The sequence below is a fragment of the Ptychodera flava genome, chromosome 18 (genome assembly GCF_041260155.1).
Source record: "Ptychodera flava strain L36383 chromosome 18, AS_Pfla_20210202, whole genome shotgun sequence".
In the NCBI taxonomy this organism is placed as follows: domain Eukaryota; kingdom Metazoa; phylum Hemichordata; class Enteropneusta; family Ptychoderidae; genus Ptychodera; species Ptychodera flava.
Window position 1 is genome coordinate 652176 of NC_091945.1, and position 14837 is coordinate 667012.

General features: G+C 38.1%; 2 protein-coding genes across 2 annotated transcripts; both read left to right on the forward strand.

Annotated features, from left to right (window-relative positions):
• The first annotated feature begins 1193 nt into the window (after positions 1-1193).
• On the forward strand, positions 1194-12732 carry LOC139117948 (ubiquitin-conjugating enzyme E2 C-like). Its single transcript, XM_070681194.1, has 5 exons — positions 1194-1410; positions 2227-2254; positions 5125-5211; positions 6165-6369; positions 10001-12732. Exons 1-5 carry the CDS (start codon positions 1310-1312, stop codon positions 10114-10116), a joined length of 537 nt encoding a protein of 178 aa, XP_070537295.1. The 5' UTR covers positions 1194-1309; the 3' UTR covers positions 10117-12732.
• LOC139117869 (uncharacterized) lies at positions 10552-11671 on the forward strand. Its single transcript, XM_070681102.1, has 2 exons — positions 10552-10620; positions 10745-11671. The coding sequence occupies exons 1-2, from the start codon at positions 10552-10554 to the stop codon at positions 11669-11671; spliced, it is 996 nt and encodes a 331-aa protein (XP_070537203.1).
• Positions 12733-14837: the final 2105 nt, after the last annotated feature.

The following is a 14837-nucleotide window of genomic DNA, read 5'->3' on the forward strand; positions in this document are numbered from 1 at the left end:
TCATCGTCCCGTCGCTGTTGGCACGCGGCATCATCATCATCGTTCATTTCAAAATTAATACCAAAGTTTCGATCCTATGGGTAATCGTCATTTCTCCCTTTCTGTTTTATTTCTTTTATTTTAAAGTGCCAAAGCTTGCCAGGTTAATAACTTGACCTGAATATTAGCTATTTTAATGTTATATGAACGAGCTTTCAATTTCCTATCAACATTTTTTCTCTCTGACCCAAACCCCCTAATTGCTTGTATTTCCCGGGTGTATTTCGTTCCCTTTCTTCAATTTGTTTTTGTCTTTCATATCGTGAGTGGCAAATATCATTTGCATTTTCTTCTTTATACCGATGACCTTTCCTTCAAGCTCCAGTACTTGTTCATTACACTGTTAAACCGAGACAAAACATCAAGTACCGTCCGCTCAACACCAGATTGGATTTTCTCGTTCTATTGTTGCTCAGAGTGTAATGTGTGTCGGGTATTTGTCTGTTTTTGTTAAATTATTTAGCTGTTATGTGGTTTCCATTTTTTGACAATTTACAATCATAAACTAGAAGACTTTTTTGTTTTTGATTTTTCAAATGAATGGGATGGTTACCATATCTGATTAGCTGACTCTTGAACCGCAGACGTCAATTCGATGAAAAAATATCGCTGACTTACTACACATACAGGCTTAATTGACAAAGCAAATACTAAGCATTTCCATTTGAATCCAAGCAAGAATAAAACATGCTCATCAGAAGAGGCGACTTTTGCGAGTGTGCTAGAACTGAGGATTAGCCTAAGCCTTTCATAGAATGAGTCATCATTTTTGCAAGAAAGGTCAATATTTTTCATGCATCCATTTTTGTAAAAGAATCAGTTCTACCCGGGCAACCCCTCCAAGTTAATTCACCCCAGGCCCTACAGATGACGATGATGGTGATGATGATGATATGATGATGATGATGGTGGTGGTGGTGATGATAGGGTAGAGGAGAAGAAAGGAGAAGGATTGGGGACGAAGAGGAGGATCGAGGGTTGTTTGGCCTGGGCCCGGGATTTTGGCACTAGCAGTGCGCCCTCTATGACAGTTGTTGAGTTTTTTATGGTCGTAGGTGGCGCACTACTCAGTTTTTCAATGCTGTGTAACAGTCATTTTGATTGGTTTGTATCTTTGTTAACTCGAATTTGATTGGAAAGAATCTTCGAAGCCCACTTCATTCAAATAAATGTTTTTAAAGGAGAGTTCACGAATTTACAGATTCACGCTTGAGAATCGTTTCCTTCGCTATACAAGTCATTTACAGAAAAAACGAAAACATCGTCCGATATGTCGTCGCAAAATATAGATCCTCTTCATTCGGACACTCGTCAAAAGGCAGCCGGAGCGACAGGACCGGGAAAGAAAGACGCGCATTCCGTGAGCAAAAGGTAGGAATTTTTGGAAGTCCTCTGTTTGTCTACCTGCAGTATTCACAAGGCTATCGTTAACAAACTAAACGAAAAACTGAAATAGAAACTAGCCACCTGTTAAGGTAACGCTGTTATCGAAAATCAAGACATTTGCCTACGTCTCAAAAGCTAGTAGATTGTGGCGGATTTTGCCTGTATTGACTGTAAAACCAGTTTAATGCGTGATAATCTACAACATGGCACTTGTCCAACTGCGGAGAGACCAACTCATAGATCCTCCGAAGAAAAAATGTTTCCACGATCCTCACTCACTATGATATATAATGATTTAAACTGCACAGAGAATGCTCTTTCGTTTGATCTTCTCCAATGTTTGCGAGTCTCGCTTCTACCACCATGGTCAGACATTTCGACAGTTTTCAACACGAATTTGGATTCTGTGTAATAATATAATAACCTTTATTTCGAGAACCAGCTCATAGAAAAAAGCAAACTTGAAAGAAAAACAGACAAATACGAAAACAACAAACTACATGCTTCCATAAAAAATGTCTCAACAATACAATACAGAGATTCTACAAGCACAATAAAACCTCATAAGCAATCTGTCATAAAACATTTCCACCATCTACTCCCTTTAATAACATAACCAGACAGGGCTGAGCAGACTAATAATTGTAAATATTTTTTTAAAGAAGAAAAAAAGGTTTGAAATGCGGACTTCACTTACATGTATTACAAGGACAGGCTGAGCTTTCTCCATTGGCATCATTCCAAATAGCTCATAACCACAGTGTATCACCATCATTTTCTTCTGTGTATCTGTTTATTTAGGTTACAGCAAGAACTCATGAAACTTATGGTAAGTTTTATGAATAAAACTTTCTCATGTATGAAGTCCTGGAATTTCGTGAGAGAACATATGTCACTATGTGTAGTCTGTACACACAGGCTCTGTAAACATTGCCCAGGCAGATAAGCTAACTGAGACTTAGCGTTTTTTTGAGTTTATGCATATTGGCAATATAGGCTAGCTCGATGATACTTTCACTGAACTAGCTTATAGTGCCAATACACTGTAAAAGCTAGGCCTTGCCTCTGATAACTTATCTAGTCAATGTTTCAAGAGTCTATGTGCATAAATCTGACATGAACCCAATAACAGAAGAAGCAGGATGAAGTCTATCACTAGAAAGGTCCATGGCTTGTTAGCACATAACGTATTTGTTGGCAAAGTGGTCTTCATTCGGCAATTGACTGCATAATGATTGATAAAATTTTCCTTGCACTTCAGCAGCATGTATAAGGAAAGAAAAATTGTTATTAGCCCTCCATAGAGAATAATTAAAATCTCAGCCACACTACCACGCAATCAGAGAAGAACACTTATTAGTTTCCTCATAGCAAGGCAAACAGTACGGTGTAAAGTCTTTTTATCTAAGTTATTGTGAACAGCGCAAGACAATATCTGCGTCTGTAGCCTATGGAGTTTCGTCAGACAGTAAGTTTCGGTGTCAGAGGACGGGGAGTCCAATAACTTTGATGCGGAGTACAATAATAGATGTTATTGGACGCTATTTGACCTTTAACCTCAAATCATCTCTCCTTTTCCCAATACCAACGTAAAGTTGGCGTCATCCTCATCCTCATCCTCAGTTTCAGGGTCACGCGAAAATGAGGATGAGGATGACGCTACAGCGTCAGCTTCACCGGCGTCAGATCTGATTATTCCCGAATGCGTGTGATGGAATGATAAGTGTAAAAACGACTTTTAAAATGTGCTCCAAGTTTCATATCACTGTAAATGTTAATCAAAACACAGTGGGGTATGTATTTCATAATATTTAGTAACCTCTCCTCTTAATATCCGTTTCTCACGATGTAGTTATAACGCAACATTCTTAGCCCTTAATTTCCTTAAAGTTCAAAGGTTGTATGTTTAATACTTTGACTTTTCAGGCCTCAAGTCATAGTTATACCAGTTAATTGTTTTATATGTCCTCTGAATAATTAGGGCTTTCATATCGCCTCTCATGGTGGCGATTTTTAAACATTTCGGACCACGTATACTTTTTTTGCAACAATTTTTGGAAAATCTTGACGCAAGAGTTGAGAGGATACCAACAAACATATCCACGGATCCATGGACTGAAAATTACGAACATTTCCAAAAAACTGGTCTGTATGAGACATTCTAACGATAAAATATTACCTGCGGACCAGTTTTACGATTCAAAAGAAAGTTGAGAAAGAATGGAGTTGTTATTTTCTTAAGTTTTGGGTGAATTTTATCATTTATCCGTCATCGGGTAGCGCAACTTCGGCAATATTCGGATACGACGCTGAAGCTGACGCTGAGTAGCGTCATTTTCAGCGTCAGCTAGAAAGGTCACCTGAGGCTGAGGATGAGGATGACGCCAACTTTACGTGGTTTTCCCCTGCTTTGACGTAAAAGTGTTTTGAGGTCAAAGGTCAAATAGCGTCCAATAACATCTAAAGTTATTGGACTCCGCGTCAAAACACTTTTACGTCGAAGCAGGGAAAAAGGAGAGAGGATTTTAAATTTTTAACAAAAATATACTTCTAAAGATTCAATACTTCACGAAGTTAATAGCTGTCAATCCAAAACTTGTGAATTTGAGTGAAATTTGCTGCTGACCTACAATTTCTTCGGCGTGTGCACTGCGCTGCATGGGTTGAAACTTCGTTCTGTGCGCGGACGCGCTGAACGCATTCCCAGTCTGTTCACTCTCACTCAGTGCAGTGCACGATGGGCATCCCAAATCGCTTTACTTTTGACTTTTCCTCGTAAAATTGGATTAAAAAGGTGTATAATAATAAGGTTATTCACGAAATACCAGGATTTATGTCCTCGTGCATCGTACGCTTCGGTATTGTCCTCGACGCCACGTGTCTCGGACAATACCTTCGCTGCACAATGTATTCGGACATAAATCCTGGTATTTTGTGAAGAACCTTATATTATTTGCCCTGAAATGGTGCAAACAGGGATAGAGAAAGGCTTTGCCTAGTACATGTAGAAACAACAGTGCCCTGGCTGTACTGGCAGTGGCGGCACAGTTCCCTGGATGTACATGGCATTGGCATCACAGTGCCCTGGCTGTACATGGCAGTGGCAGCACAGTGCCTGGCTGTACATGGCAGTGGTGGCACAGTGCCCTGGCTGTACATGGCAGTGGCAGCACAGTGCCCTGGCTGTACATGGCAGTGGCAGCACAGTGCCCTGGCTGTACATGGCAGTGGCAGCACAGTGCCCTGGCTGTACATGGCAGTGGCAGCACAGTGCCCTGGCTGTACATGGCAGTGGCAGCACAGTGCCCTTGGCTGTACATGGCAGTGGTGACACAGTTCCCTTGTTGCTACTGTGCAGTTGCTTGAGGTATTGCCTTGGGTTGTTAATGGTTCCGCCAAATCTTCAGATGCCTAATCACCTCATACTGGACATGATGTCTGTGCTTTCTTTATAACATATGAAAATAATAACAACCTTGTGGTGAAAGATTGCAAGTGTGTCATATTCAGAGTTGGCTATCAGAATTGCGATGCATTCTGCTGTCCCTACATTCATAAGACACTGGTATGTGAACGGTTGTAGAGTACTCCGCATGCCCTTGCGTAAATACCCAAGTACAACATGCTTGCACTCTCTCACCACTTGCTTAATTCTGTCGTAGTTCTGTACATGAAAGGAATAATTTCTTTGTCTTTCAGATGACAGGCAGTAAAGGCATATCAGCATTTCCAGATGGTGACAACATATTCAAATGGGTAGGAACCATACATGGTGCAGAAGGAACGGTAAGTTACTAGTTGCAGTTGTCATGGAAACAGTGTCTGGACTGACAGATATGTTTCTTCTGAATAAATGACATCATCGTGATGGTTTTCAAAGCTCTCTCCCACAAGTCCCAGTCTGTTGCCATCGTTTACAGGGATAAATGGTTGTCAGGATGTGTGAACTTCAAGCAGACAAATCAGTTTTAAAATTAGACTGCCCTCACTTGTATACCTTTCCCTGAATTTGATGTTGTGCATCTATGCAGTGTAAGTTTCATATGCAGAGCTATGTGATCACATTCATCTATGCAGTGTAAGTTTCATATGCAGTGCTATGTGATCACATTCATTTATACAGTGTAAGTTTCATATGCAGAGCTATGTGATCACATTCATCTATGCAGTGGAACTGTAAGTTTCATATGCAGTGCTATGTGATCACATTCATCTATGCAGTGTAAGTTTCATATGCAGAGCTATGTGATCACATTCATCTATGCAGTGTAAGTTTCATATGCAGTGCTATGTGATCACATTCATCTATGCAGTGTAAGTTTCATATGCAGAGCTATGTGATCACATTCATCTATGCAGTGTAAGTTTCATATGCAGTGCTATGTGATCACATTCATCTATGCAGTGTAAGTTTCATATGCAGAGCTATGTGATCACATTCATCTATGCAGTGTAAGTTTCATATGCAGAACTATGTGATCACATTCATACATCACACATTCATCACATTTTATTAATTTTCTGTGAATCCACTGCCTTATTGCAGTCATATTTCTCATACCAGTATTTGCCAAAGTTAAACTGAATGGAGGACAACTTCATGTTTTTGATGAGCATGTTAGATCACTGTTTTTCAGTGTACTGACTTATAGAAAAACTGAAACCCCCTCCATACTCGGTGACTCCAGAAACCCTGAATCCCCTCCATACTCAGTGACTCACTGTGTTTTCATTGACAGGTCTATGAAGGTTTGCAGTACAAGCTATCGTTGGACTTCCCAAGCAATTATCCATACTCAGCACCTGTTGTGAAATTTGTGACACCCTGTTACCATCCAAATGTGGATCAATACGGAAATATTTGTTTAGACATTCTAAAAGAAAAGTGGTCTGCATTGTACGATGTTCGCACAATTTTACTCTCCATCCAAAGTCTACTGGCAGGTATGTTTAGAGATTGTTTTTGTTTCTACAACTGACATTCTAGTCACAGAACCGGTACATCATGAACTCTGGTCATCAACTTGCAGAAATCTACATCAACCTGAAATGTACAGATATGTAACATTATTCATCTGACATATTTTCTGTTTGTTTGTGACTCACAACATCTCAACTTTGTTGATTTACCAGATTCTGCAGGTCATAACTTATTAGAAACATTCACAGCAGCTGATTTACACAGAGGTACAGAGGTGTGTTTGACATAGAATGCCAATGGCACATGTAGGGTATATTTATGATATAATGTATTTTTCAACGCATCTGTGGGTCCCCAAAAAATATGCTCAAAAATGAGAAAGGTTTACCCCAAAATTTCTCAACTTTGAAAAAATGTATTTACTCAAGATATGTTGGTCCAATCTACCAGTAAGTTTTTTCTTCCTAACATAATAGGTTCTTCAAGTGCACCCTAAATTTTACTGTCTTTTGTGAAAAGTGATTATTGGGGCAAAAAATACACACATTATTTGAACATGTTTAGTCTGACTAATGTCTTAATTTGAAATCCAAAACTGATCAACCTAGAATGTAAATCTGACATACCCTGTGTTTCCACCTCCTTTTGTTTTTTTAATGGGGAAAAAAAGATTTTTTATGTGTACAAAGGATTGACATGTGTGTGTACAAACATTCTTGTAATATGTACAAAGTATATGTGATATGTGATAGATTCTCATAGATGTATGACCTATTATGTTAGCTTCAATATTTGAAGCAAGGACGTTTCCAGATAATTGTTAGTGTTGAAAATGTTTAAGCTTTCAATGTATTGACACTTGCTCAAAGTGTGAGTACAACAGTACTACTATTGGCAGTCATGTCTATGGCTGTGAACGGCACGGACTGCAAGGCAGTCGTGTCTATGGCTGTGAACGGTATGGGCTGCAAGGCAGTCGTGTCTATGGCTGTGAACGGTATGGGCTACAAGGCAGACAGACATGGGGAAGGGGCAGTCCCTGCTGATACCATAGTGGCTGTTGTTGAATCAACAACATTGATGTCATCTGCAGCACAGACTTTTGGGGTTCCAGGGGTACAACCAGTCACAAAGACTTTGCATATATTGTTCAAAGTATTACAGCCGCTTGCCTTTTGTTTTGGAGCCATCTTGTCTGTTGCATACAACAATGAGACAGTGAGATGTGCTTGTTCTGTGCAAATATTTTGTGACCTATTGACCCAAGATATAACGTCAACAGAACATAGCTACTGCTACATGCTGATCAAATTTCTGGATCAGGTTCCTGTGAAAATCTAGACAAAATTTCAAGCTGTAGTGTGAAAAACATGTCATGTGTATTTTCCTTGGCATATTATTCCACTGTAGTTAATGAAATACAAAAGTTTTGAAAGCCAAATGTCTTTGCAAAATGTGTGATTACTAAATTGAATATTTTTTGCATACACATCTGATTTTTAAAGGCAAAGTCATAACTACCATAGCATATACATTTGTATGTACTGGCAGTAAAACTCACATATGTGTTGTGGTCATTCAATTATTGATTAGTCTTTGTTGATACAAGCAGAAATTCTGTCGGCTTGAAACCACTATTAACCCTTTCCTTGCCAGACAGTATCACTTCCCCATCAGCCTACTCAGTGAAAAGCGGTATTGAGCCAAACCATACGTATTTCCACCCATTTGGCTTAGTCTGTTCTTACAGCTTTTAGTCCATAAAATCATGTTTACAGTATCTGTGATTTCAGGGGCCTTCAAAGGTTCACTTTTTTGGTAAAATGCACCAAATGGGACATATTGTGCTTTACTAGTTTTAACGAACTTGACCTAATGATGAAATATAAACCTGTTAGGAAAAGGGTAAATGCTGCTTGGAGTGATGAAATGACACTTTAAAATTAGCAGCACCGTCTTCACTCAACACTTACCATGTGACTTACAGTGTGTCACACAACGTTTGGTATAGCAAAGTTGGTAAGTCCCTGGAAATATCTGTTGCAATGTTCCAATCTCCTTGAGAAAAACAGTCAGGATCTTCAACTTTTTGATTGCATGGAGCTGAATGCTGATTGTCTTGTCTACACTAAATCATATGTACGCAGTGACTTGTATGGGGGCCCGTTCTGGTCAAAATTATGTTTTATTAATTTTAGTATGTTAGAATTAATTTTATGTAGACTGGAATTAATTTGCTAGCACCTCGAATTAATGTATGTTTCTTTTAATTAATTTTTATATGCTTTGATTAATTTTATGTAGTCATGCCGAATTAATTTTATGTGTTCTAATTAATTATTTCTGCTTATCTTTGCTGTAATTAATTTATGTAGTCTAGAATTAAAGAAATCAGCCGAACAGATATCTACGAATATGAAAACCAATAAAGAACTTAACAATGACCACCAGGAAATGTCTCCAAGCTTGATTACTGTCAAATGTCCCTAATTACAAATATAGCATTCGGCAGTCACCTCTATCCGACAGGCTTCCCTACGGAAAGCCGGCCTGTACACCGGAGGAGAAAACGGGCCGGCTTCGCGTAGCGACAGTGTAAGCGCCTGTGTCTATCTGTATATGTATATACAGATAGAGGTGAAACTGCCGAATGCTATATTTGTAATTAGGGACATTTGACAGTAATCAAGCTTGGAGACATTTCCTGGTGGTCATTGTTAAGTTCTTTATTGGTTTTCATATTCGTAGATATCTGTTTGGCAGATTTCTTTTCGAATGCTGCGTACGCTTACGGTACACACTGCACTGCACTACACTACTGTACAGTACACGATGATTGGCAAAGCCCGATGGAAAGGGTGCAAACGTTCGTTTCTGACGTAAACGCAAAATTGGTCGGGCTTCGCTCTTTGGGCAATCACATAGACGATCCCTCAGACAGGAGACACTACAAAAGTTTTTGTGATCAGTTTATTGATTTCCATTTTCACAGATCACGGTTCGAGCGCCTGAATAATACCACTGCGGTCGGGAGCCGCCATATTGATTTAAGAAAGCGTGCGCAAAGGACTGTGGGATCGGCCGAAAATAATTCGAGCAAACACATATAATTAATTCGAGCAAACACATATAATTAATTCGAGCGAACACATATAATTAATTCGAGCGAACACATATTAATTCAAGACACTAGTAGAAATTAATTCTAGCACACATTAAATTAATTGCAGCACGTGAAAACATTTTGAACCCAAAATCAATTGAAGGAATTAATATATTAAATCTAGACTACATAAAATTAATTCCGGCACATAAAAAACATAAATAATTTGAAATGTTAGCAAAATTAATTCTAGACTTCATAAAATTAATTACAGCAAAGATAAGCAGAAATAATTAATTGGAACACATAAAATTAATTCGGCATGACTACACAAAATTAATTAAAGCATATAAAAATTAATTAAAGAAACATACAATTAATTCGAGGTGCTAGCAAATTAATTCCAGTCTACATAAAATTAATTCTAACATACTAAAATTCATAAAATATAATTTTGACCAGAACGTACCCGCAGTGACTTGCATCAATCATACAACCTTTAATGCTGAATTGTGACTTATTCTCCTTCCATTTTTTCCCTTCTTTTTCAGAACCTAACAATGAAAGTCCTTTAAACTTGAATGCCGCGGAACTCTGGGAAAACCAAACAGAGTATAAAAAATTCCTTCATGAAAAATATGCCAAGGAAGTCACGAAGAGCAAATGAAACAGTGGAGGGAAGTTCTCATATGCTAATGAACAAATGAACAGATCAAAGAGCTAAACTGACCAAAACATGTCACTATTTCTGTGACCTTTGTCCCTACTGTATATCAATATCTACACTAATTTCTAATCAAAGTAAGCGCTGCCATTCAAAGCAAATTGTTATTTATTTGCCCAATATTACACTTGTTATTTTCAATTTGCAAGACAATTGTACAAACATCATTACTAAATGTCATTGGGTTTAATAAGGAACATTATCTCACTAAACATAGAAGATAATTTACTTTATCAAGTATCTTATTTATTGTTACAAGTTTGTAGAATCTCTGTGTCTGTCCTCTCTCTTTGTTCTATTGTATTCTTCAGTGTGAGTTACCATGGATACCACTCTTAGTCACTTCATCTACTGATTGTCAAATTACTATTCCACATCATGGCTTGTCAAATAGTTTTACTGAAAGGCACTCTCTCATTGAAAAGGAATTCACTAACAGCACCTCCTGTAATGAACAGAAAAATCAGTAATTAGTAAATGTCTTTAATATTACAGTTTAAATTGAAAATGTAGTTGTCTGTAAGTATAAATATTGAAATGTACTGACACCATATACCTATGATGTATTGAGTATGCTTATGGTGTACTGACACCATATGCCTATGATGTACTCACACCATATGCCTACGATGTACTCACACCATATGCCTACGATGTACTGACACCATATGCTTATGGTGTACTGACACCATATGCCTATGATGTACTCACACCATATGCCTATGATGTACTCACACCATATGCCTATGATGTACTCACACCACTGTGCACATATGCCTACGATGTACTCACACCATATGCCTACGATGTACTCATACCATATGCCTATCGTGTACTGACACCATATGCCTACGATGTAGTGACACCATATGCCTACGATGTACTCACACCATATGCCTACGATGTACTGACACCATATGCTTATGGTGTACTGACACCATATGCCTATGATGTACTCACACCATATGCCTACGATGTACTCACACCATATGCCTACGATGTACTCACACCATATGCCTACGATGTAGTGACACCATATGCCTACGATGTACTCACACCATATGCCTATCGTGTACTGACACCATATGCCTACGATGTAGTGACACCATATGCCTACGATGTACTCACACCATATGCCTACGATGTACTGACACCATATGCTTATGGTGTACTGACACCATATGCCTATGATGTACTCACACCATATGCCTATGATGTACTCACACCATATGCCTACGATGTACTCACACCATATGCCTACGATGTACTGACACCATATGCCTATGGTGTACTGACACCATATGCCTATGATGTACTCACACCATATGCCTATGATGTACTCACACCATATGCCTATGATGTACTCACACCATATGCCTATGGTGTACTGACACCACTGTGCACATACGCCTATGATGTACTGACACCATATGCTTATGGTGTACTGACATCATATGCCTATGATGTACTGACACCATATGCCACCATTTGCCTATGATGCACTGACACCATATGCCTATGATGTATTGACACCAAATTCCTATGATGTACTGATACAATATGCCTAGGATGTACTGACAGACATACTGACACCATATGCCTATGATGTACTGACACCATATGCCTATGATGTACTGACACCATATGCCTATGATGTACTGACACCATATGCCACCATTTGCCTATGATGCACTGACACCACATACGCCTATTATTACATGTCTCGATGGAGTGCAAATCAGTGCATTGACATGAATAGGAACATCTGGGATGTAATTGGGCCATGTGAACTATGTACTAACCGGTTTCCATAGTTACCCAGTCTGGTGAAGCTCTTCGAAGTTTTCGACGTCAATGTAGACGCCTTATATTCATATGCACACTACTATTTTGACTTTTGTTAAAATCTGTTTGATGTCGGTCAATAATGGTAAAATTGTTTAAGAATGCCCTGCATATAACTAAATATCATATAGCGTAAACTCTGAAGAGGCATGTAATAAAAATATTAATGCCCAAATACGTGGGTTTATGTGCCCTTGCAGCAGGAGACAATTTGCCCTCCTGGCATCAGGCAAATTGTCAGTTGCTCTTGGACACATAAACCCATGTATTCAGGCAATAATATATATGATGTATTGACAGCATATGCCTATGATGTCCCGTTCATTGTTTGGATTGACAATGGAAGTTGTTTAACTATACTTCATTGACTATAATGATGATTGCAAAGGTTTGATTTACTTTAGAACACAGTGTAGTACCATTGTTTTTTCTGGCTGTCTTCCTTCTCAACACACACACAGTCTTATGTGGCACACATTGATGAGATGTTTTGTGGTAAAAAGTCATTAAGTGGCTTGCAGCAAAGTTTAGCATCAGCAAATGAATCAGGTGTCATGACAACAAAGCTGTGTTTTTGATATTCTACTGTCAATCTTGCACTTAATGTAAAGTAATCTTCATGTTCTTTTCTGATAAAATATTACAAATGTTCTATAATTGTTTGTTTTTAATCACGTTGTTTCACCAAAAATCAATAAAGATAATATCAGAATATGACATGGTTTTGTGTTTGTTGACTGGCAAGAAACTTTGTACAAAAATAACTTCTCTTGACAGCAATTTATGACCTTCAAATGTTGTATATTTGTGAAAGTAATGATCAGTACATGAACATCCTTTCACTGATGTGATCAATACAATTACTCTTACATTCTTTGTTGTTGCTGTCTGGCCTTACAAGAAGTACTGGGGTATTACATGTATCCAGACTACCCAACAGTAAATGGAGTATACCGGTACACAGCATTTGCTGCCAACTCGGGTGTAGGCAAGGTACTGCCTAGCGCCACCAGTGTTGGTAGTCAGAGAACATGAAATAGTTTCGGATAACCAAGATATCTGTGCCATAGAAGAAAAGGAGCTCTATATACAATTTGAAATATTTTGAAATGTATACAAGTGTATGTTGTCATCACTCAATGTTCACTTGATAAAGCACCTTATGAAGTGTTTGTTTTATTATAACCTCACCAACGTTGAACAGAGTATATCAAAACGTCAAGTTTGCTGACCAAATAGTTTCATGTGAAAAAAATTGTATCTCATTCCATAGACCCTCGAGAAATCCTTGTCCGTATTCACTGAATTTAAAGGTTTTAATACCGTCAAAAACTTTCAAGTACCCCCTCCAATTCATAGTAATTTGAAAGTCTTCGGTATTTAAGGGCCTTGGTGGGGTGCATTTTATCAGTTTATGCACAAAACATGTCACCTCTCGTGAAGAAAACAAAACTGATCACAGAAAAAAAAACTGCATGGGTGACGTCCCCTCACCTGTTCAGAGAAAACATGATGAATTTATGCAAAAACTGTATCAAGCATGGTATGAAATGAGTGGAGATTTGTTAGAAAAATGAGCACTTTTTGATCAATTTTATCAAGCAATCACTCAAATGGATTTACATAGCGCCAAACTCTAATACATAGTAATGTTCAATGGCGCTTTACAGGCTATATGTCAAGCAGCAAACATCGTAGAAATTTAGCTTTGCATTGTTTTATACCATGGAGTGCAAGTGGCGACGAGGCTGATCGTGGATTCTCACAAGTGATATCCATGGTTTGGTTCATAATAATTGTCGGGTGTTGAATGGTGACCATATCAAATATCTGCCGTCGTTGGCAAAACTGTTTTCATTTTCATATTTATCAAAATTAATAATCGTCTGATCGTCAACAGATAAACTTTGTAATACGTATTCTGAACTTAGGGGAATTATTGGAAGTGATCACACATCTAAAATTTTGGAACTTTTAAATACGTCAATTCGACAACCTATGAAATGTAACTTTGTATTATGCCTATGCAAGTAGCGTCACTTGAAAATTGAATCAGGGACCCGATGTCTACACATATTTTGTCATTTAAATATCGGTGTTAGTGTTTCTTTAAACTTATTTATATATCAAGATTTCTATCATCGATATAAGTTATCGTTATGATGTTGTTGTTCTTATCGTGATAAGTGAATCATGACGTATACTTTAAAAAATTATGAAACGATGAGTACACATTCATATGTCTTAGTTATAAGGCCTATGGAACCCACAACAGCCTGGCCACTAAGGCCTATGGAACCCACAACAGCCTGGCCACTAAGGCCTATGGAACCCACAACAGCCTGGCCACTAAGGCCTTGTTCTTTTCTGCAAATACTATCAACAACAACAACAACAACAATAATAATAAAAACAACAACAACAAATTTACAGAGTCCAATATATTTTTCTTTTTCTCCATTTTTAAATATTTAATCATCATCATCATCAATATCGCTATATTGAATTTTGCAGCGCATGTGTATAGCACGGGTAGCTTACCTCCATGTGTACAGTGAGGCTGTATTGAATTTTGCAGTGCATAATTTGTCCTTTTCTGCAAATACTATCAACTACAACAACAACAACAATAACAACAACAACAACAACTTTACTGAGTCCAAATATATTTTTATTTTTCTTCATTTTTAAATGTTTAATCATCATCATCATCGGAGCTTGAGGACCCTTTGTTTGAACACGAAGTAACGATATTTAGGGCTGTGTTTGTTGTACACTTGGCAGGACTGTCGCTGAAGTCACATGCACTGAAGACTGAT

What these genes read in the sequence shown, in the direction of transcription:
- LOC139117869 (XM_070681102.1), top strand. Translation starts at nt 10,552, where the DNA reads ATGGCTTGTCAAATAGTTTTACTGAAAGGCACTCTCTCATTGAAAAGG. An exon ending in ATTCACTAACAGCACCTCCT is followed by an intron (nt 10,621 to 10,744) that starts GTAATGAACAGA and finishes TGATGTATTGAG; the next exon opens with TATGCTTATGGTGTACTGAC.
- LOC139117948 (XM_070681194.1), top strand. Translation starts at nt 1,310, where the DNA reads ATGTCGTCGCAAAATATAGATCCTCTTCATTCGGACACTCGTCAAAAG. An exon ending in AAGAACTCATGAAACTTATG is followed by an intron (nt 2,255 to 5,124) that starts GTAAGTTTTATG and finishes TTTGTCTTTCAG; the next exon opens with ATGACAGGCAGTAAAGGCAT. An exon ending in CATCCAAAGTCTACTGGCAG is followed by an intron (nt 6,370 to 10,000) that starts GTATGTTTAGAG and finishes CTTCTTTTTCAG; the next exon opens with AACCTAACAATGAAAGTCCT.